This window comes from Hippocampus guttulatus, chromosome 13 (assembly GCF_054856545.1).
Source record: "Hippocampus guttulatus isolate MCC_2025c chromosome 13, RoL_Hgut_1.0, whole genome shotgun sequence".
NCBI classification, from domain to species: domain Eukaryota; kingdom Metazoa; phylum Chordata; class Actinopteri; order Syngnathiformes; family Syngnathidae; genus Hippocampus; species Hippocampus guttulatus.
Genome location: NC_141273.1, coordinates 16,526,233 through 16,548,599, shown reverse-complemented (window position 1 = coordinate 16,548,599; position 22,367 = coordinate 16,526,233). Strand labels below are relative to the sequence as shown.

Genomic DNA, 22,367 nt, shown 5'->3' with positions numbered 1-22,367 from the left:
TAACCCCCCAATGTTTTGATCTTCACTTAGTGTGGGCTCCTCAAAGTCTTGGTCTTGACTTGGTCTGAACCATCCTCGGTCTTAGGCTCTTCTTGCTCTTAACCCCCAACGTGGTCTTCATTCAGTATCAGCCCCTCAAAACCTTGGTCTTCACTTTTCAAAGACTTGGATTTGTTCTGGAGTCAGCACCTGAATCTCAAACTTGCCTTTAACAGTCTCAGTCCAACCCCTCAAAGCCCTGCTCTTGACTCAGTTTGACACCCTTAAAGGCTTGGTCTTACCTCATGAAGTCTTAGTCTGGAGTCTGAAAAGACTTGGCTTTCGAAAACGTTGGCCTTGACTTAGTCTTGACTCCTCCAAAACTTTGTCTGGACTCGCCATGACACAAAACATTCCACTTCTTTTAACAGTTGGACCATGGCGAAGGACTTTGCTCCACTCCGTTCTAGATTATGCATGCTCATGATAGCATTGCTAACCCCCCCCCAAAAAAACCAAAAATGTAATGGTGACCTAAGACTTCGGGCCCTATACAATACGAGAGAATTGTTCAGCCTTGGCGGGGGTCGACTGTACGATGTGCGGCCGGCGATGGACTTTGGCCCCTTCCTCGCAGTGTGTGACAGCGAGGTCATCACGTCTTAAAGCAGCTCAGGCCCGCTGTGGTAGTTCCCATGTAGCAAAACCAGTCAGTCGGTCGGCCTCAATTAGCTAAAGGGCAGATGCTCTCTGAAATAAGATTTATTGGCTCACGAGGCTTCAGCTAGAATCCAAATCAAGCACTTTGCAGCCAAGTGTGGTGAGCTCACGCACGCACGTACGCGCACACATACACACTCGCGCACGACCTCACACACATACACAATAGGTCAATGCAACGTGGTGGCCTTTTCTGTAAGCATGTCGGGCGAATAAAACATGCCGCAATTTTCGAATGCCAAGCACTACCACCAATGTTGTTTTTCTACTATTATGCTTGTCCTATGAAAACATTCTATGCTAAAAAAAAGCATCAAATGAACCCTGATCAGATTTTAGTCTTGACTCTGTCTTGGTCACAGTCTCGGCTCTGTCGAACCTGCAATGGTCTTTCCCCTTGGTATCAACTTACATCTGTTGTACTCTCAACCTGTCCTGACTTGGTCTTAACATCTCAAAGTCTTGGTCCTGCCTCAATCTCATCCCTTCAAAGTCTTGGTTTTGGATCCACTCTAATTTATAACTTATTAGCTTGTTAAAGTTGGGTAGTGACTCTGTCTCAACCCTTCATAGACTTGGTTTTCAAATGGTCTCAGCTACTTGGAGTCTTTGTTTTGACTTCATCTCAACTCCTTATAGTTGAGGTCTGGAAAGTTTTGGTCTTGACTTGGTGTCCGTTCCTCCAACGCTTGGTCAGGACTTGGTTTCAAATCCTTGAAAATCTTCGTCTTGACTGAGTTTCAACCCTTCAATGTCTTTATCTGGACTTGGTCTGGGACCAAGTGATCTTGTGTAGTACTTATGTCAAAGCTAATGATGTCGCTGCGGGAGACGGCCCCCTTTCTCAGATACAAACAAGTGCAGGAAGACCTTTCAGTGATAGTCCAATGATGAATGGCTATCCAGGTAGACATCTGGCATGGACGTCAACATGTGCGAGCTACAAGAGATGAAATATTAAATACTTAGCAGATGTTCCGTTCCTCCAGCCTTCTGGGATCGGAACACTTTTTGGCAGCTTGTTGTAATACCGTCTTATAGCAACAGCGTGCAGTGTCCTCAGCTGCAATTACCGCTCGTATCTTCCCCCATTTTAGCCTGCTGTTTATCTACATCATTCCTTCTCTTTTTTTTTTTCCTCCTCGCTCTCTTATCTCCCGCTTGCTTTGTCTCGCTCTCCTCTTCCCGCCCCGTCAGAGCAGGCAGACGTTGCAGTCACCGTCGTCAGCCTCGGCGTGCCCATTTATTGAACAAATGATGGAACACGAGCAGACTGACACTTATCATACCTTTATGGACTATAAAAGCCACACAAATCTCCCCCTATGGCGACGCACCCACGTCAGGTTTCAATCTGTACGACTTCTCAGCGGGCTCATTAATGGGAAAGAACATTCGGTACACTTACATGAACAAATAGTGCTCGGGTTTGATCGCTGCTGTTAAAGAGATGTTTATTGTTGGGATTATCATTTTGAATCACTGTGTCAAATTATTTGAGGAATTTTTTATTTTCTTCCGGACAGATGAAGAACATTCTTCTGCAGAAGTGGATCCATTTTGCTCGACAAACAGCAGGGGCTCGGAACAGTGCCCAGAGGGAGAGCGAGAGAGACGATCACTCCGCTCTTTGCCTGGAATCTGAGAGCAAATCTTGATCGGATGCTCAAGTTCCTGCTAGATATGGTAACAACCGGGATGGTAACATTTATGTCTCAATTTTGGGGCGGCCTTGGAACGGATTAGGGCATTTATATGGAAAACGCGTCTCTACTTACAAATTTTTCTAGTTAAGAAATTTGTAAGTAGAAGTATGACTGTAATTTTTTTTCAATTGATTTGTTTCTAAACCCAATCTTTAAATAATAAGAAGAGGTCCACTGTACTGTTGGTTTTACATAGAATTTATACGGTTCATATACAGTATGGGACCAAGATGCTTAACAATTATCACATACATAAATTGGCTTGTGCCTTGTCCAACAAAGCGTCAATCAACAGTGCGCAAAATTCTTCCTGTCGAGGCAGATTGTTTAATCCACTTGAGTGTCTTGGATCTCATCAGATGGTGCAGCTGCCCCAAACGAAGTGTATCGCGGCGTCTGGCAACGACGGCTGTACGTAAACAAGCGCGCCCGTCGGGATCTGACGTTTGCGCTTCCGCTCACGTTGCCGACATCTTATCGACGACGGCGAAGTATCAGCAAGCACTTAAGGCGTAGGCGCTGACGGCCAGGCAGCGCCATCCATTTTACTTTTTTATCTCCAAACGGGGGCGTGGCGATGATGTATTGCGAGCATCAACATGCGGAGCAACATTTCCGCCATACTTCTTCATATCGTCTTACACTATCTCATAATTGTTTTGGGAGTTGCAGACCTTATCGGGCTATTGTTTTTTTTTTTAGGTATCCATTTACGCATCCATTCCTTTTTAAAGCGCTTGTCTGAGTTAGGCTTGCAGGTGAGCGAGAGCCAATCCCAGCTGACCCGGAGGTCGGATTGGTTGCCGGCCGATCGCAGGGAATATTTTGACGATCTGCCGCACTCACGTTAACACCGACAGACAATTCAACGTATAGAAACACCGAACATTCGTAAGTAAGTGTACGCACGCATACTGCTGTCACACAGATGAAAACGTCCAGCGTCATGTTATTCAATTTCACGCTTCAAACGTGATACATTTTTATAAGGCGGTGCGTTTCACGTTAAAAACGTGATACGTTTGATTTCTCGCATTCGGCAAAACAAAACGAAGCAAATCTTTCCGGTTCAGGTCACTCGTGGAGACCTATGCAGGTATGCGTATCTTCTTTCTAAATCTTTGCAAACACTTGGAGCCCGTGAGCACAAAAAGTTTGCACACCCCTCTGAGAACCACACCACCACTGTGTCGCCCAATTCAAACTTCCTCTTTCGAAGCGACTTCCTCAGATATTCCGATGCATCCTCTGCGGCTTTGCTCCTTTCACCAAAGTTTCCAAAGTGGTTACTGGGAGGCTAAATTGCATCTTACTCAACTTTTCCCATTAAAAGTCGTCAGCAGACGAGACGTGAGCGGCCTGATCAACGGCGGCATCTCTCGGGAAAACTGGCCCCGCCGCCCAAAAAAAACAACAAACAGGGCGACGACCGTCAGCTTGTTGCAAAATAATGAATGGGCCCTGTTGTCGGCGTGGTCTCCCCCTTGCACCTTTTCTGCAGGGGTGGGGGGACGGGACTGGAGGAGCGATTGGCCGCCATCTCTCTGCGGCACAAATCATCGCATTAACGCTGGCCGCGTCCTCACCTTCTGTGCTCTCCCTTCTCCCGCTCGAGGTGAAGGTTTGTCTCGATTAGGCGACTCCGTTGGCCGCCTCTTTTATCACTCAAATGAAAGGCGGCCCGTATCGCCACCGCCTTTGCCATCTTGCCGCTTTATTGTTCCCTGGCTCGAGTTTACTGTGTCATCCTCGCTCCTTTCGGCATCCGCTTTCCTCCCGTCCTCGTCTGCATTTCTAAGCGGTCCGTCGAGCTCACATCCAGTGAGTGGCTCTCGCTTGGAAAGCTGGACGGCCCTTGAGGGACTCCGAAAGTGTCCACGCTTTGACTGACAGTTCCAGATATAATTTTTTTGCCCTATGTTTTCAAACTTTAATCGGAACCCCAAAGATAGCCGACTACACCTTGATAAAACAATCATTTTCTGTAACATTTTCCGATGTTGAAAAAAAAATCCCAACAACAAAAGAAAAACATGGAATTGGTGGCGGATGACCCCTAGGACCAATTATTTTTATTTCATTTATTTATTTTTTCTGTTTTCTGCGCATGGACGCTGGGTGTGACTCGTGTGTGAATGCTCTGGACGTTGCCCATGAATAATAGATAGCACCAGCATACTTTTAGCCTGCAGTGAAAGTTCATGCGGTGAATCATTGCTGCCACTCACAGAGATAACATAGTATTTGACGCCCCCCGCCCCCTTCCCACTCCTTCCCGTACCATTTCACTCAGCGCGGGGGTGCGCGCATATGTCAAAATGTGTGTTGCAGAGCACCACGTGTGTGTTGATGAAGAATGTGCAGCTCATGCCACCATGTAAGGTACATCATTTACCTTGTGTGTGTGGGGGGGGCTACATAGTAGTGTGTGTTATATGTGAGAGATAAAAATTATGTCAGAGATAAATCATGCCGTATCATCCCATGTGGTCAAATATACTGACTGCAAAGAACTTATAACACCCCAGCCCCCCTCGCCCTCGCCCGCCAACCTCACTTTTCGTGTTTGTGTTGCGAGTGTGTTGAAGCACACCTTCGATGGCGAACGGCTTGCCCACCGTCAGCAGTTTACAGTCCGCGTCGATGGATACCTCGAAATCCAGCAGGGCTTTGTCCATGATGAAGGCATCGAGAATAGGAGGATTGGTCCTTTGCCGCAGGCACAAACACGCACACACACGCACACGCCGCACGAGTAAGACAAAACACAGATTAAATTATTTTTTTTAACAAAAAAAAATATTGTTTTCTTACCTGTCAAAATTTTGTCATTCTTATTATCCTTACAGTACGTATGGAAAATGTCAGGAAATTTAGGAAAAATATTTTTTTGAAGGAAAAAAAAATCCTGGAGACATTTTTATTTTTAATTAGTAACACATTTTTTCAATAATAACCATTTAACTTTCTGTGTTTAGTTGAACTACAAATAAATAAATAAATAAATGTTATTTGTCTAATGCAAAATACACTCACTCATTCACTTTCCAAACCACTTATCCATGTATTTTTAATTTATCAGTGTGGCGCATTACCACCGGGGGTACACGGCCTCCGCTGGTGGCACGCCAAAGAATCACTGCCCAGCTGCAGTTCAGTTGTATTTCACTTTTCCGTTCAAAACACTGTTTTTGCATTTCATGTTCATTTTTACATCGGAACAATTTTTCTTTGTTTTAATGGTGTACATTTTTTAAGTTGCATTTTTTTCCACAAGCAAACACATATCATGTGAACACGACACCGGAACATGTTGAAACAGCGTCCCTTGCGCGTAAATTTAAAGTGGGTGCCATTTAAGTGCATGCTAGTGTAAACACGTATATCATTTAGCGAAGCCGGCAGTCTCTGTGGCGGCCCGATAAGACTTTGGACACACTGCCAAAGACTCTTCTTCTTCTTCTCCTCCAATTGATCGGCCTGAACCTAATTGACCTCTAATTATAGAGCGCTCCTATTTGCCGGCGAACAACGGGCGGTCGGAGATAAGCACCCCCCGCGCCACAAAGTGGATTGAAAGCGTCTCAACACGGCAGAGACGTCCAGTTAGGGGAAAACAATCATGTTGGGAAGGACAACAACATGAAAAGCACCTTTACATTTCTTGTAAGCTCGCTAAGCGGTCTTTGTGTGGCGGCGGGATTATGTCATGGCTACTAAATGCATGACGGAACACATCAAAACATTGTGAAAATTAAAAACAAAACAAAACAAAACAAAACAATAAAGCACCATTTAACAAATTTAACTTAAGCGGGGTGGGGGTCACATTTGGAAAAGTGCAGATATTATTGACAATTTTCTCAGAAAAAAATGTTTTATGAAATATTATATTTTGTTTAAAAACAAATAAATAAATATTTATCAATTTTTGTTGTTGGCCCAGAACGTCCAATGTCACAATTTGGTGAATTAATTATTTTTTTCCCCACAAATCTACAGTAAGTGGGTGTCATTTTGATGAATTATTGTGTTGAGCGCAACATGCGGTTGTGTTGAGTTATGATAGTCAACAAAACTTCTTCCGTTTTCGTTGACTATCATACCCTGGATTAAAATAATATCATTATCAGAAAATGGCCGTAAATGTGATCAAGGTTCTCCTCAATTTGGCGGTTTTTGTTGGTTACCAGGGTGATGTCACAAAGCAGGCGTCGTGCGTGGGGTCGGGAAGAACGCCGAAAATGCGAAAAACGTCATTTCAGTCACCATTCAAGTTTGGCATTGTTTACAGCGAGACAAAAAGGCGGACTTTCCAGAGTTATTCCTTTTCCTTTTTTTGTTTTATTTTGCTGTGCTAGTAGAGCGGCGGTGTTTTATCGTTTACCTCTAGCGAGGCCTGTCAGGCACAAAGAAACATGGAGGAGAGAAGAGGAGGCCTTTCTTCTGGGACATAAACACAAACCGACGTTACCCGATGCGCCACCTTAAATTCAATTCAGTTCAATTTTAAATAGAGGACTTTGTTTTTTTAAACGTCTATCCCCCCCACCCATGATTCATTTTACCATATTTAAGTTTAGTGTTCATATATATATATATATATATACACATATATACATATATATATTTGGGGGGGACATTGGGCGGGGGACATTGAGCCCGAGTGGACCATGTTCCGTGCCTCTATTGTTGAGGCGGCCAATCTGAGTTGTGGCCGTAAGGTGGCTGGTGCCTGTCGTGGCGGCAACCCCCGTACTCGCTGGTGGACACCAGCAGTAAGGGATGCCGTCAAGTTGAAGAAGGAGTCCTATCGAGCCTTTATGGCCTGTGGGACCCCAGAGGCAGCTGACGGGTATCGACTGGCCAAGTGGAACGCAGCTTCGGTGGTCGCCGAGGCAAAAACCCGAGCGTGGGAAGAGTTCGGTGAGGCCATGGAAGCCGACTTCCGGACGGCTTCGAGGAAATTCTGGTCCACCATCCGACGTCTCAGGAGGGGGAAGCAGTGCACCACTAACACTGTGTACAGTGGGGATGGGGCGCTGCTGACTTCGACTCGGGACGTTGTGAACCGGTGGGCAGAGTACTTCGAAGACCTCCTCAACTCCACCAACACGCCTTCCTTGGAGGAAGCAGAGCCTGGGGACTCTGAGGTGGGCTCTCCTATCTCTGTGGTTGAAGTCACCGATGTGGTTAAAAAGCTCCTCGGTGGCAGGGCCCCGGGGGTGGATGAGATCCGCCCGGAGTTCCTCAAGGCTCTGGATGTTGTGGGGCTGTCCTGGTTGACACGCCTCTGCAACATCGCGTGGTCAACAGGGAGAGTGCCTCTGGATTGGCAGACCGGGGTGGTAGTCCCTCTTTTTAAAAAGGGGGACCGGAGGGTGTGTTCCAACTACAGAGGGATCACACTCCTCAGCCTCCCTGGTAAGGTCTATTCAGGGGTGCTGGAGAGGAGGGTCCGTCAGGAAGTCGAGCCTCAGATTGAGGAGGAGCAGTGTGGTTTTCGTCCCGGCCGTGGAACAGTGGACCAGCTCGACACCCTTAGCAGGGTCCTTGAGGGTATGTGGGAATTCGCCCAACCAGTCTACATGTGTTTTGTGGACTTGGAGAAGGCGTTTGACCGTGTCCCTCGGGGAGTTCTGTGGGGGGTGCTTCGTGGGTATGGGGTACCGAACCCCCTGGTACGGGCTGTTCGGTCACTATACCACCGATGCCAGAGTTTGGTTCGCATTGCCGGCAGTAAGTCGGAATCGTTTCCAGTGGGGGTAGGACTCCGCCAAGGCTGCCCTTTGTCGCCGATTCTGTTCATAACCTTTATGGACAGAATTTCTAGGCGCAGCCGAAGCGTTGAGGGGGTCCGTTTTGGGAGCCTCAGTATTGCATCCCTGCTTTTTGCAGATGATGTGGTGCTGTTGGCTCCTTCAAACGGGGCTCTCCAACTCTCACTGGAGCGTTTCGCAGCCGAGTGTGAAGCGGTTGGGATGAAGATCAGCACCTCCAAATCTGAAACCATGGTCCTCAGTCGGAAAAGGGTGGAGTGCCCCCTCCGGGTCGGGGAGGAGATCTTGCCCCAAGTGGAGGAGCTCAAGTATCTTGGGGTCTTGTTCACGAGTGGGGGCAGGAGGGAGCAGGAGATTGACAGGCGGATCGGTGCAGCGTCTGCTGTGATGCGGACGTTGTATCGGTCTGTCGTGGTGAAGAAGGAACTGAGCCAAAGGGCGAAGCTCTCAATTTACCGGTCGATCTACGTTCCAACCCTCATCTATGGTCACGAGCTATGGGTCGTGACCGAAAGAACGAGATCGAAATGAGTTTTCTCCGCAGGGTGTCCGGGCTCTCCCTTAGAGATAAGGTGAGAAGCTCGGTCATCCGGGAGGGGCTCAGAGTCGAGCCGCTTCTCCTCCACATCGAGAGGAGCCAGATGAGGTGGCTTGGGCATCTGATTCGGATGCCTCCTGAGCGCCTCCCTGGTGAGGTGTTCCGGGCATGTCCCACCGGGAGGAGACCCCGAGGAAGACCCAGGACACGCTGGAGAGACTATGTCACCCAGCTGGCCTGGGAACGTCTCGGGATCCCCCGGGGAGAGCTGGAAGAAGTAGCTAGGGAGAGGGAAGTCTGGGCTTCCCTGCTAAAGCTGTTGCCCCCGCGACCCGGCCCCGGATAAGCGGTAGATGATGGATGGATGGATGGATATATTTGGAGTGTTTGTTGAGTGATAAATAATTTAAAAAAATGTTTTTAATCATATGGTTACTTTTCGTGAACTATAAAATACTATAATAACCCAAAAAAATGATGATGATGATGATGAAATGAAAATGTGCCCGTCCCAAAGCAGTTAAGACTTGCTCGTTTGCAGGCACCGTTCAAAAGCTCCCCTTTTCGTGTGAAGCTTCCGTTAATTGCTTGTGTGTTTTTGGGGAGGTCAGTTATCATTCCAGCGGGGGCGTCTCAATTAATGCGGTAAACCTGAAATAATTTCATTGAACCATTTGAGTCAACTCTGCGATAACCTCTTTTTTAAGATAGAGGTATAGATATTTTTTAAGGCAAGCTTCAGAGTCTGTCTTCACCTTGTCCCGCTTGAAGGTGAGATTTGTGTTTGCTGGCTTTTCTTCATTTTGTCTTCTCTTGTATTCATCTGTACACAAGCCCGGGTGGGTGGAAGAGCAAACTTGGCACAGGCTTTTCCTTTTTTTTTTCGTGCACGTTGTCTTCTGAAATCAGATTACCATTCAGGAGGCGTGACTCTGTCTGCCTTACTTTTTGTTTGTTTGTTTGCTTGTTTGTTTATTGATCGCCGGCCTATAAGAATGGAAAATCGTTTTGCAATTGTGATGCAGGAGGCAGCGGATCTGACGGCATTTTTGCACTCAAATAACACCAACAACAATCAAGGTTAGAGTTGCTGGGCAGTCTAGTTTAAGTGATTGCCGGAATTTAATTTAATTTTTTTTTTTTATCGCGTGTGCTTGTGTGCGGGTCTTACTTGAGCATGTGCACGCCCTCGGGGGTGGTGGGCTGGTTGAAGCGCCGCATGTAGTCGTGCATCTCGGGGAAGCTCTTCTTCATGTAATCCTCGGCGCTGCTCTCGCGCACCGTGCCGAATCGGAAGCCCAGCGACGGGTGGTGCAGCTGCCGCGGCGGGACGCCACGGAAGAAAACAAACAAACAAACAAACAAAAAAAAAACGGGGCGCAAGAGGAAGAGGATGCAGGACGGACGGATGGCACAGCAAATCAAAAATCAAACCAAATCCTGAAAGTTCTCACAGCGCTTAATTTTGTTGTGCTCCAGTCAAAATCAATTTAACTGACAAACAGGTTTGAGTCATTGGCCAGGCTACGAGTCCGAGGCTAACCTTATCGTCGTGGATTCCCGACACCTGCTCGAAGGTCTTTTCGCCAACCATGACGGCGGCCAGGTTGGCCGTGTAGCTGGAGAGCACCAGGAGGCAAAAGATGGCCCACAGGTTCATCAGGAAGCGGCCCGTCCAGCATTTGGGGGTCTGAAGAGGGGGGAGGTGACAATAAAAGCCTCACAAGGGCGCGGGACTTTTCCTTGCCCGTGGACTCCACCACCACCATCATCATCATCATCGTCTCTCCCAACAGTAAGTGACAATAGGAGACATGATATCAAGTATGCTGTGGATTCGTTCTCGGAGGTCGTCCAGGGTAATCCAGGGTAAAAACGATGCCTTTCTCTCCTCTATTCAGTTGCTCCAAAATGATGCTCTTGCGCTACACGTGCTTTGAGTAAACTCCAGTACTTTTTAATTTCTCTCATATACTTTGCTATTCAACGTTTTAAATGGGATTGCCTTCAAATGTTATTTTGCAACTGTGAAGCACATTGAGTTAACTTATCGATGAAATTCAATGCACCTCAAATCAACTGTATTTAGGCTCAGTCTTCGGAGTACCTGTCGAGAGGCGAGCAGCAGCGTTTTGGAGCAACTGGAGATGCTTCATGGAGGATTGGCTGACTCCAAAGTAAAGTGCATGACAACAATCCGGACGAGAGGTGACGAAGCGGCTTCGCCTTGCCTTGTCGAGAAAAGTGGAAAAAGTGAGGACCGAGTGTTGTTCTTCGATGGACATTTTTTTTTTGGTTTCAAACCGAGCCTTCCAGGTATTGACACAGGTTCAGTTCCACATTTAAAGCGCTCCATCCTCTTAACAAATCCTACATTAGCACCCAATGAAGTTCATTGAAAAAAGATGGCCAGGCATATTAAAGGAAATTCAAGCAAGGGGAGCTGTTTGGAAGGCATCTGGGAAACATTTCTCGATGAAATTGTCAGCCACGGGGGCAGGGAGGGGGGAGGGGAGAACTGCCTCCACTTTATGCCGCCGCCCCCCCAGCCCACCCCAGAAAGCCAACAATTTATTCCGCCAATTAAAATCCACCTCGTGTAAGAGAAGACGGGACAACTTTCTCTCGCTGGAAAGACTCTACGATTCACTGTAAAGCCGGGGCCGTGAGCGCTTATTACAAGGTGCAAAGATGGGACATTTCTCTGAAGAGCACAACATTAATCAGCTGAGCCCCCACTAGTCCTTGAATACTATTGCTATGTTATGGAATAAGATTGAAGCAGACGCATGCATCCATTTTCATCCATCTGAGGCGGTTGCCTTTTATTGGCAATACCCCCCTCTGCTGTCAACTGAAAGTGACGTCGACGTCAGGGCTCACCTGTTTTCTGGGTTCGGCCACGTGACGTTTGCAATGCAAGCCCGAGGGCAGCGGTGCCGTCGATTTTAGATGACAGGGGAGGGCGGGATTATCCGAAAATGGCGGACGAAAACGGATGGATTAATCTGCTTTATTTCTCTTCCACTAACATCATCTCAACGCAACTCAACTGTATTTATAGAGCACTTTAAAACAACCACCGCTGTATACAAAGTGCTGAAAAATGGAGCGATTAGCATATATGCAACAATAAATTAAGAACGAAGACAATAGAAAGCACAAAAACAGTTACACCGAAATCAAGTCTGAGTCATGCTGAGTCAAAAGCCGAAGAATACAAATGAGTTTTGAGACGGGTTTTAAAGACGGGCAGCGACGAGGCTTGCCAAATGTTCAGTGGGAGGTCATTCCAAAGAGAAGGACCAGCAACGGAAAAGGCTCCCTCCCCTCTGAGCCTACGCTTAGTTCTCGGTAATAATAATGTCTGGTCCGCAGACGTGAAGCACCGGGCAGGTGTGGAGGAGCTCAGAGAGGTAAGGTAGGGCGATTGAAAACAAATCATAGGATCTTAAAAAGATCTCTAAATGTAGAGGGAGCCAAGGAAGGGATGCCAGAGTAGGAGTGACGTGCTCCCTCTTACGAGGACCAGTCAAGGGGCGAGCAGCAGCTTTTTGGACCAACTGGAGATGCTTCATGGAGGACCGGCTGACTCCGAAGTAAAGTGAATGACAGTCATCTCGTTTTGACTTCCCCTTGTCGCCCCTCTTTAAGAACATTCAAATGTTTCAAGCTTATCTCAAGGCTCATGCTGTATGATTCTGTAAATTATAACGGCTGATTTGGTTGCAAAGCATTCCTTGACAGCTTTTTAATGACGACGTCGGTTTAGCCGCGCCAAGAAAGCGATTGTTGACGCCACAGACGCCTCCAATGAGATTGTTTTCATGGATGGCGGGATTGCAAATGGGGGCGGGGGGAGGGGAGGGCAAATCTGCTCATCAGCGAGGATCAAAGGCGCGACCTTTCAATCAGGCGAAGGTCTCCCTAATAACTCGGCCTCTGTTCTCGTTCATTCCAGAGTCCCCGGGGACGGGTAGGAGGGGGTGGGGGGGGGCGGGCATGCGGCGGATTGTGCGTTCATTATGATGGCTTGCCAACTCACGGCAGGCCGTTGGAGCGAATGACATTGATGTTGCAAATTTGGATTTGTGAACATGCATTAATTTCAGCGCGCGCATGCTTTCAAAACATCTATTAAGCGAGTGGGGATTGAAAATGACCTTGCGTTCAACGAGGTTCAGCAATATAAACGACAGTGACAAGATTTGAACTGGAATGATCTGTTTATCCATCAATTTTCCCCGTTTATCCCGGTAAGAGTCGCGGGGATGAAGTCTCTGGATGAGCCCGAGGTGTACGGACAGGCACGGTCCCTCCAGAGGGTCCAAGGTTTTACGCCGACCGGTTTGAACAGGCCCGGAACACATAGCAAGCCAGGTGGAGGATAAGATCGAGACTGATGAGATCTAAACTCCGGCTACATGTTTATCCATCCGTTTTTCCTCTTTCCTCTATACTGGTTCGAGTCATGGGGAAAGTCTCAGGTTGTGGAAATCGTGGGAGCATATCGAAGTGTTTGCAGGCCAATTGAGAGACACGCTCCCTCCAGAGAGTCACCTACTATTTGGGTATGCCCAGAAGACAGAACGAGGGAGGTGACCTGTCCCTGGACAATTTCTCCAGTCCCGTTGAGACGATAAGACTGACAAGATTTGAATCGGAATCATGGGTTTACTGGGACGGCAAGAAGTCCCGGGAGGTGTCCCCAGACTAACTCAGGGACGTGACTCCTCCAGGGGATCCGAGGACCATGCCAACATCTGCAACCCGTTGGGACAATCGGGAACACATAACCACGGAGGCCACTTGCCTTGGGTCAAATTCTCCGTCTCTTTTGGTAGGATTGAAGTTCAGCTTGACCAGATTCATATGTTTCTTTGTTTATACTGGTCATGGGGGGGCGGGGAAGAAGTTTTGGGAGGATACCGAGATGTTTCCAGGCCAATCGAGAGGGACCAACCCTCCAGAGAGACTCCTCCCATTTGCATATGCACAGAATACGTATTCAACGTGTCTCCGGCTTTACTGGGACGGCAAGGCTGACAAAGATTTGAACTGCAATTTTCATTTCTGCATTTCCTGTGTTTTTCCTGGTCATTACACGACAGGGGAAGAAGCACTCGGAGGATCGTGAGGCATTCGGAGGCCCGTTGTGGGTGATGCTCAATCAAGAGAGTCCTAGGTCAAGGCCAGCGTGAGTTGGACCTGCCTTGAAAACCTTCCGAGGGCGGCGTCTGTTGATGACAGACGCCTGTGATACTTTAACCGGCTTCTCTCTGACCATGCTCCTCGCACCCCGGCTCGACAGGTGACCTCCGGACACCCAAGTGAAGGGAAATCATTTCCATCGTTTTCATTTGACAGAATTTTGCTTGCAACGACCGAGAATTTATTTCAACTGCTAAATCATCCAGTGCAGCAAAAATTGGTGACTGCACCAATCCAGGTTGATTTAATTCAGTACTGGGCCAACATCCTTTGAGGGACTGAAGTGCATCAAGTTTTGCATTAACAAACGTTCCTCAGAAGCACATACTTTTAGGGACTGGAAGATTTTATTCTCATGGGCCTCATACCTGTCAGGGAATCGTACGGCCTGCTCGTAAATCATCGCCGTGATACATTTTCCCAAGACAGAGTGGGAAGAGAACACCGGTCCCTCCCGTTAACACGGCCGTGACCACCCTCCTGGGCCGGTTCCGTTTCTCATCGCCACTGACTCGATTAACCTCTCAACTCAATGCGGAAAGCCGACTGTCAGCGCTCTCATTACACCCCTTGTTGCTTTCTGGACTCTCACCCGTCGCAAACTTTGTACGACTCTCGGAGTGTTGACCTCCACTCCCCCCCCATGAACTTGATCCATCCCAATCGTGCCGGTCATAACTCGTTCCAATCTCTGTCGAGACACTTACCCTTGCATGATCCTCCCTGTGCCTCCCTGCTTCATCACTGCCTCACGTCTAACCTCGCCCTCAATCAATCTTCACTGCGATATTTTGTATTTCTTTTTTTTTTTGTCATTGCGCTGCAAAATCCTCAGAAATCCCCCTTCCGAGTGACTTTAACTTCATTTGTCCTATTGCCTTTCCTCCGCATCTTATCCGACCCGCTCTCAAGAAAATCGATCAAGGTGACTATCGGCAACGTTACCTTGGTGGCGACGGTGCGGCCGAATAGGATGGCGTAGCAGAGGTTGAGGGCGGACGAATAGGAGAACACGCGCACCCGGTTGCGCCCGTGGGGGGTCATGCCGAAGGGGCTGTTCCACTCGTACAAGGTGAGGAAAAGTGCGGTGAGGTGCAGCGTGACGAAGATGCCCACCCACATGGACCAGTGCAGGGGCCACATGAAGGCGCCGATGGGGGCTGCCGTGTCCCGACTGCGGACCTGGGAGAAACGACGACAATGTAGCATTTGTTTCTGACGTAGATGGCAGAGGCAAAAAAAAATTAAAATGTATCACACATGCGGTTCCACATTTGTGGTATTTTTGGCTGAAGTACTGTAACGCACTTCACTTTGGAGTCTGTAGAGACTCCATGAAGCGTCTCCAGTTGGTCCAAAATGCTGCTGGTACTCGTAAGAGGGAGCACATCACTCCTACTCTGGCAACCCTTTACTGGCTCTCGATACATTTTTGAGTTCTTTTTAAGATAGCGGATAAGCGGATCAGAAAATGGATGGATGGATCTTTAATTCTTTAATAATTTAATGATTTAATAATCTTACCTCTCTGAGCTACTCCGCCCCTACACGCCTGCCCGGTGCCTCACGTCTGACTCAGCATGACTCAGACTTGATTTTAGTTTGATTGTTTTTTTTGTGCTTTCTACTGTCTTCGTTATTAATTTATTGTTTATTGTTGCATATTTGATATTTGCAACAATAAACGTACAGCACTTTGTATACAGCGCTGGTTGTTTTAAGGTGCTCTATAAAAACAGGTCAGTTGAGTTGAGTATTAAAAAAAAAAAAAGCTCTCGTGACTTTCTATCATTCTTCGGCAGCGATTCCATTTCGATGGCACTTTTGCAAGCCCGGTAATGCTCAGCGTGCTGTAAAATAGTCCAGTTACACACCTAACTTTGTCAATCCATTTTCCTCTGAAATCCTTGAGAGAGCCGTTTCAGTTTCTGCATCATATTTTTACCACCAGCCCGAGGTATCTTGTCGGTAAACACAGACAGCCATAATTAGTTTGTAAAATCCATCCACAGAGTTTTCCATTTTGCACAATTTGTCGACTCTGGAAGGACAAGGAAGGTCCCCCCCGCCCCCTTTTTTTTCTTAGACAGATGAGCCTTTCTTCCGAAACGGGACCCTACAGTCAGATTGTATTATACATCGCAGCGTGTCAGCTGCACGGGGAGATGTTAACAAATCAAACGAATAACGGCAGCGTGTCTCGGGGCTCCTCTCAGACGTCTCCTGCCGCCCGCCTCTCCGAGCCGTTACGGCATCTTAAACCGCTGCTCGTTTTTGGGGGGAATTTCCATAATTAATAGGCCCGGCGTAAAGCGAAACTAATTATTCACTTGCTAATGAACTCCAGTTGGTGGATGAGAGGGGCCAAAGGGGGAAATCAAGCGGCGGGGGCGTCGGCGGCCCGCATTGGCAGAAATGACTGAATGCTGACGAGGGATTCGAAATTACTCATGCTCTCTACTGTAGAAGCAAAGATGAAAAAATAAAAAAAATAAATACGACGGCGTTATTTACATGAGTAAATTGTTGAAAAAGTACAGACTCCGGAATGTACTTGAATAAAAAGGAAATGTGACTTTTATGTGTTTGCTCAGATGAGACAGAAATTGTCAGCGCGAGAATAGCATTTTATGTCTGCATTAAAAACCGTAATTAATAAAAGATCTTAACTGCAGTAAGGCTCCACTGTTCTCCATTTACGTCTCCATTTTTTTATCTAAAACATCCTGCCATAATCTGCGGAGGTTTAAAAAAAAAAAAAGTCAAAATGGAGTACGGAGTAGAAATAGGAGCGAAACAACGACTAACGCATGAAACGTATTTGCACTTGGTTACTTCCCATCGGCGGCCGAGGGCCGAATGAAGATGTCAGCACATTGTTCGACATGCCCCGGACTCTCTCCGCCCTCATCAAGATGCCAAAAATACCACAAATGGAATTAATGATGACCGCTAGCCACTGTACCAGGATGCCCAGGCTGGTGGAGTAAAAGGGCGATGTGAAGTCAATGACCCTGCTCCTGGCCGAGTTGATGGAAAAGGAGGTGACCGCCATGTCGGCCGTGCCGCTCCTCAGGTCGCCCACCAGGCCGGTCCAGCGGCCGCTACCGCTCATCGCGCCGTACTTCCCGTCCCCCACGATGTAGAGGTCAAAGGTGAAGCCCATGTCCTCCGCCAGCTTCTCCAGTAGGTCGATGCAGTAGCCGTAGCAGCACTTGCGCAGGTCCTCTGGAAGGCCTGCGGAGGGGAAGACGGCGACGTGAAACGAATTCTGATCGAGCTCCGAACAACGAGATTAGTGCTGACTCTGGTGTAATTCCCTTAGCGCGCCGAGCTGGTGATGGTTCAGAGTGAGAGCCAAAATAAGCTTTGATACCAGCACCTCAGCGCAGGTCTCGAGTGATATACGTTCTGATTCAAAGGTCAGGGGAAAGGGTTCAGCGTTCGGGGTTGGGTTTTCGGTTCAAGCTAAGGGTTCTGTGTTTGGTGTCAGGTGTTAGTGGGGTCGGGTTCGCGTGGACAACCCAATAAAAAGTGCGTTGGCTGGTAGGCAAAAGGATCAAGGGTTTGAGATTGTGATTAGGATTAAGGAATACATTGAGTGGTTCGGTTTCTGGTTACGGTTAAGGGTTGGAAAAGGTCTTAGGGTTTTGGTGTCCAAGTTTCGAGTCGGGGTTAAAGATTAGGGTTTAGAGGTTAAAAAAAAAAAAAATAGGGGTTAAGGTTGGGGTTCGCAGCTGCAATCTTGGTCCAAACCGGGGGTCGGCAACCCGTGGCTCCAATGCCGCTCTTTAGCGCCGCCCTAGTGGCTCCCTGGAGCTTTTTCAAAAATGTTTGAGAATGGAAAAAGCAATATATTTTGTTTTAATGTGGTTTCTGTAGGAGGACAAACATGACACAAACATTTAATGTTTTTCAATGCTGTAAAAATGTGTAGAATAAAAATTTCTTCATTTTTTGCGGCTCCAGACATACCGTATTTTCACGACCATTCGACACACCGTATGGTTGGGCGCAGTCTCATTAATGGGTGCTATTTCTGTATTTTACACATAGACAAAACGCACTGTATTATTGGGCGCAATTTTAAAGTGGTAAAACATACGCCAGCTTAAACATACGGCATTCATGCGCGCACGCTAAAAACACGTTAGCTTGAAGCATACGGTAGCATGCCAAGACATACAAGCTAAAAACACGTTTTTAAAAAGGCAACGGAAGCAAAACTGAGTTCCGTTGTATTTTATTTAGCCATCGTACAATGTACTCACGTTTTTCGATCAATCATCACCCAGAAATCCATCAAAGTCCTCATCCTCTGTATCAGAATTGAACAATTGTGCAAGTACCGGTAATCCATCAAAAACGCCGTGTTCCCTCTCGTTGTCAGTCACTCTCATTGCCATGTGGCTCCACAGAAATGATGCCGGCTTTGCCAAAAACTCGAACAACAGTGCAAGCAGACACGTTCGTCCAAGCAGCCACAATCCATTCGCAAATTGTGGCGTAACTCGCCCGGCGCTGCCTCTCACTCTTTGTAAAGTTGTGTTTGCCATCGATCATTCATTGTTCCCATGCCGTTCGCAACTTTACTTTGAACGCCCGGTTGATGCCGATGTCCAGCGGTTGGAGTTCTTTAGTCAAGCCTCCGGGAATAACGGCAAGCTCAGAGTTCATTTGCTTGACTTGGTTTTTCACCGCTGCTGTGAGATGGGCACGCATGCCAAAAGCATAACCGATGGCTTGAAGTTTGAACTGAGCTTCGTAGGCGTGTCTCTTTGTAGAATTTATTTTCGGGGGTTCTTAGAAACCAAAACCGAAGTTGTTTTGCAACAATGCACATAGCCACACTCTATACAGGTGTTTGTACCTGCTTGTAGCGTCCCTTTAGCGTCCACTTACACGCCCACCCTTCACTCATTGGCGGACTTCTTCCCCGCATGTCTGTCCTCACTCACATCTGCCTTTTCTCTCTCTCGCTCTCCATATGTGTATATATATACACGCCCACCCTTCACTGATTGGCCGACTTCTTTGCCGCATGCCTGTCCACAGTCACTTCCGCCTTTTCTCTATATAAACAGCGTGTCGGCTGTCAGTCAGGTTTTGGAACTCAGCGCATAGACAAGACGCTCCGCATCATAAGGCGTCCTGTCCATTTTGGAGAAAATTTTAGACTTTTAATGGCGCCTTATAGTCGTGAAAATACAGTATTTGTTTTTTGTTTTTTTTGGTTCTTTCAACATTTTGGGTTGCCAACCCCTGGTCCAGACGCTTAGGTCGGGAAACTTAAATTAAAAAAAAGAAAAAGAAATAAATCTTGAGAAAGTGAAAAAGAAACAATAAATGGAATTGATTTAGACAAAAGCGCACTTGCTCAAGGTTATCCCAAAATGTGTTAGTAAGGGGGCGCTTCAAATGTAAAGATGAAAATTCCAAAAGTCTTTCGCTTTTACCTGCGGAATTAAAGTGAAAGCCAACTTACTAATGCCTTCCCAGTCCGCCGCCGACGCGTTGGGATTATGCAGCTGGTTGAAGAGTCCTTGTATCACATCGGACCTGTTGGTCCGGGGGTCCAGGCAGAGCTGCCCGGCAGGACACAGCCCATCCTCGTCCACCTCGCGCGTGAACACAAACGGGTGCTCCACCAGGGTCACCACCCGCAAACGGTGGCCCTCCACCGAAAGCCCAGGCCTCCAACGTCCCCCGGCGTTAAAGTCCCCTTGACCGTCACCTCCCCTCACACCGGCGCCGAGGCCTTGACCCGGGCTGCTGCTGAAGCCCCCCGCCAGCCCGTGGACGCCACCCTCCAACTCCAGCCTGCCTCGGGACCACTGGCCCACAGTGACCCATGCCGGCTGGCCCAGGGCGCCCCTCTTCAGGCTCCAGACGTGGAAGAGCTGCGAGGAAAGTATTCTGGAGAGGTCGGCATCCACCTGGATCAGGCCTGTGGCACCGGTGAAGGAGGTGTTGGGAAAAAACCTAGACAGTCGAGATAGAGACCGTATTAAAAAAAAATAAAAAGTATGTTTATAGTTCTACGCTTTAAACAGGAGAAAATGTAAATATAAACCAAAAAAAATGATGGCTTGAAAATGTTTCAATATCGCAGGGGCATGAGCGATGAGTCGTGATATCGTGGGCGAAGACTGGACATGATTTATCGCCGCGGAGAAATTCAGTTGTTCTTTCAATGGCTCCGATTGCTCACATCCATAAAAAGACACCGCAAACACTTTTTCAAAAACAAAAAACGATTTAGGTTCAAGTGTCAAAGGAGTATAAACATCAATTATTTTTTTCTCCCCAATAGTGCTTGGCCTCACGAGAGTCGCGCGTGAGCTGGAGCCGATCCCAGCTATCGTCGGGCAGTCGGCGGAGGAACCCCTGAACTGGTCGCCGGCCAATCGCGGGTCACGTTGACATCTGTTGCCAATTTAAAGTCTTTAATGAGGCTAATATGCGCGTTTCTGGAACGTGGGAGGAAGCCATCCTACCAGGAAAGAGAAAATACAAACAAACGCTCAGGTCAGGGCCGAGATCACAAACCTTGAACGATTGGGGCAAACGTGGCGCCAACTTATTGATATGTGGGAAGCCGGAGCATGCCGGGGAAAAAAGATGCGACTCCCCACAGGAAGGCCAATATTCAAACCCCGCACCACAGAACTGTGAGGCAGTCATGCTAATCACCGCCGGGAGAATAAACAGCTCGACTTTCAGCAAACGAAGGAATGGCAAACTGGGAAAGAAGCAATCAAAAGGTTAAAAAGGAGTTGGCGGTGGGCCACGCTCTGATAGCGCAGCTTTAGCGAGCCATCTCGGTTGGGGGAATTGCATCTCCTGGAAAGTCATAATTAAAAGTTAATGCGGAGCAGCGCGGGGTCTTCTCCGAATTGGAAAAAAGTCCATCCTGACAAGACATTGCTATGCGCGTCACTCGCCGCGGTGGCTTCCGCACGGGCTCTTTGCCGGGGATGAGCCATTCCGGTTGACGCGTGAATCTGCGCGTGGCCTCTCGAACCGCACGGGCAATGTTAGCTCGCGTCTTAGCGATTCGTTGGGGAGGCGGCGTCCTCAATGCGTATGAGTAACGTCCGATCAGATCACGATTGGTGTCGGGTCACCGGAAACGGTGCGCCAGGGTTGTTTGTTGAAATGTTCAAGAATGCTGGGATCACCGCGTCGGAAATCTGCGGTGAACCGTGCGCGGATTGTCGATGATCCCCGGCGAGAGATTACCTCGTCTTTCCTGAATGTAACCCCCCCCCCCCCCCCTTCCCCATTAAACATGAGATATGCGTTGTGAAATAATAAAGATTAGATTGATCACGCGGGTCATTAACCTCTGCTCCAAGTCTTTTTCCGTTTGCGAATTCCGCCGGTTTCTTTCTTGGCCCCGGTGTCATTATTTACTTGGGTAGCGCCATAATCCATTGATGTAATCGGTCTCCCGCAAAAACCCTTTTTCCAATTGCACCTGGTGTCATCCTCGTCGCCTGCCGCTTAATGTTTCCTCATCAGCCGCCGCCTTGACAATAAAAGTGCAAGTGCTTCCCCGGTCTGGGAGGCTGAAATCACTCACGGTGGTAGCACGGCGGAATCGTCATATACCAAAAGACGGATGATTCATCAAGGCGGGTCAGACTCTTGTGCCGCACGCAAAGAAATTAAATCTCACATCTCTTCAACGTCCCGTTTCTTCAATCTGAATCCTGTTTTATTTTTATTTTTTTTCCAGGATGCTTCTGTGCCAGGCCTCAGACAACGCTCTTGTCCCGTACGTCAGCGGTCACCAACCCTGTTTTGCTCCACGGACCGGTTTCATGTCAGACAATATTTTCAGGGACCGGCCTTTAAGGTGTGGCGGATAAATACAACAAAATACAGTGGTGCCTCGACTTACGATATTAATTGGTTCTGGCAGAAATTTCTTAACTAGAAAATGTTGTAAGTAGAGACGCGGTTTCCATGTAAATGCTCTAATCCGTTCCAAGCGCCCCCAAAATGTATTCATAAAAGTATAAAAATGCATCAAAATATGTAACAGATGCATGTTACAATTAGATTATTGCACAATAAATGAGAGCTTGTCATAATGTATAAAACAAATAATAGAGTAAAGAATAAAAATGGTCATTTAACTTTTAACGGCGTCCTTGTCGTTTTTTGCCCTTTTTAGTTCATGTTGTCTCTCTCAGAAGTGGTTTTTGCCAGGCGTTTTGGAAAAAACTGATCCAAGGACATTTGCTTTTGTCGGCTTTTAACAATCCTTCTAAGGCAAACATCGGCATATTGTGCGATCGCCCGACCGGTGAACACTTTTTCTGGTTGATTCACGGTGACGCCTCATGGCCCGAAGGGGCCAATGACGAGGACACTGCATAAACGGTAGAGGTCCCTCTGAGCCAATGGAATGTCAAGAAGATGCTA

At 47.6% G+C, this 22,367-nt stretch overlaps 1 protein-coding gene across 1 annotated transcript in view; it reads right to left on the bottom strand.

Annotated features, from left to right (window-relative positions):
• grin3ba (glutamate receptor, ionotropic, N-methyl-D-aspartate 3Ba) overlaps positions 1–22,367 on the bottom strand; it is an 81,326-nt gene that overhangs the window by 8,510 nt on the left and 50,449 nt on the right. The window contains exons 3-8 of the mRNA XM_086127750.1: positions 19,420–19,916; positions 16,900–17,171; positions 14,880–15,116; positions 10,267–10,413; positions 9,895–10,040; positions 4,999–5,114 (exon numbers count right to left, since the gene is read on the bottom strand). Of these exons, the coding sequence (XP_085983876.1) occupies positions 4,999–5,114; positions 9,895–10,040; positions 10,267–10,413; positions 14,880–15,116; positions 16,900–17,171; positions 19,420–19,916 (1,415 nt within the window). The remainder of the gene's footprint in view (positions 1–4,998; positions 5,115–9,894; positions 10,041–10,266; positions 10,414–14,879; positions 15,117–16,899; positions 17,172–19,419; positions 19,917–22,367) is intronic.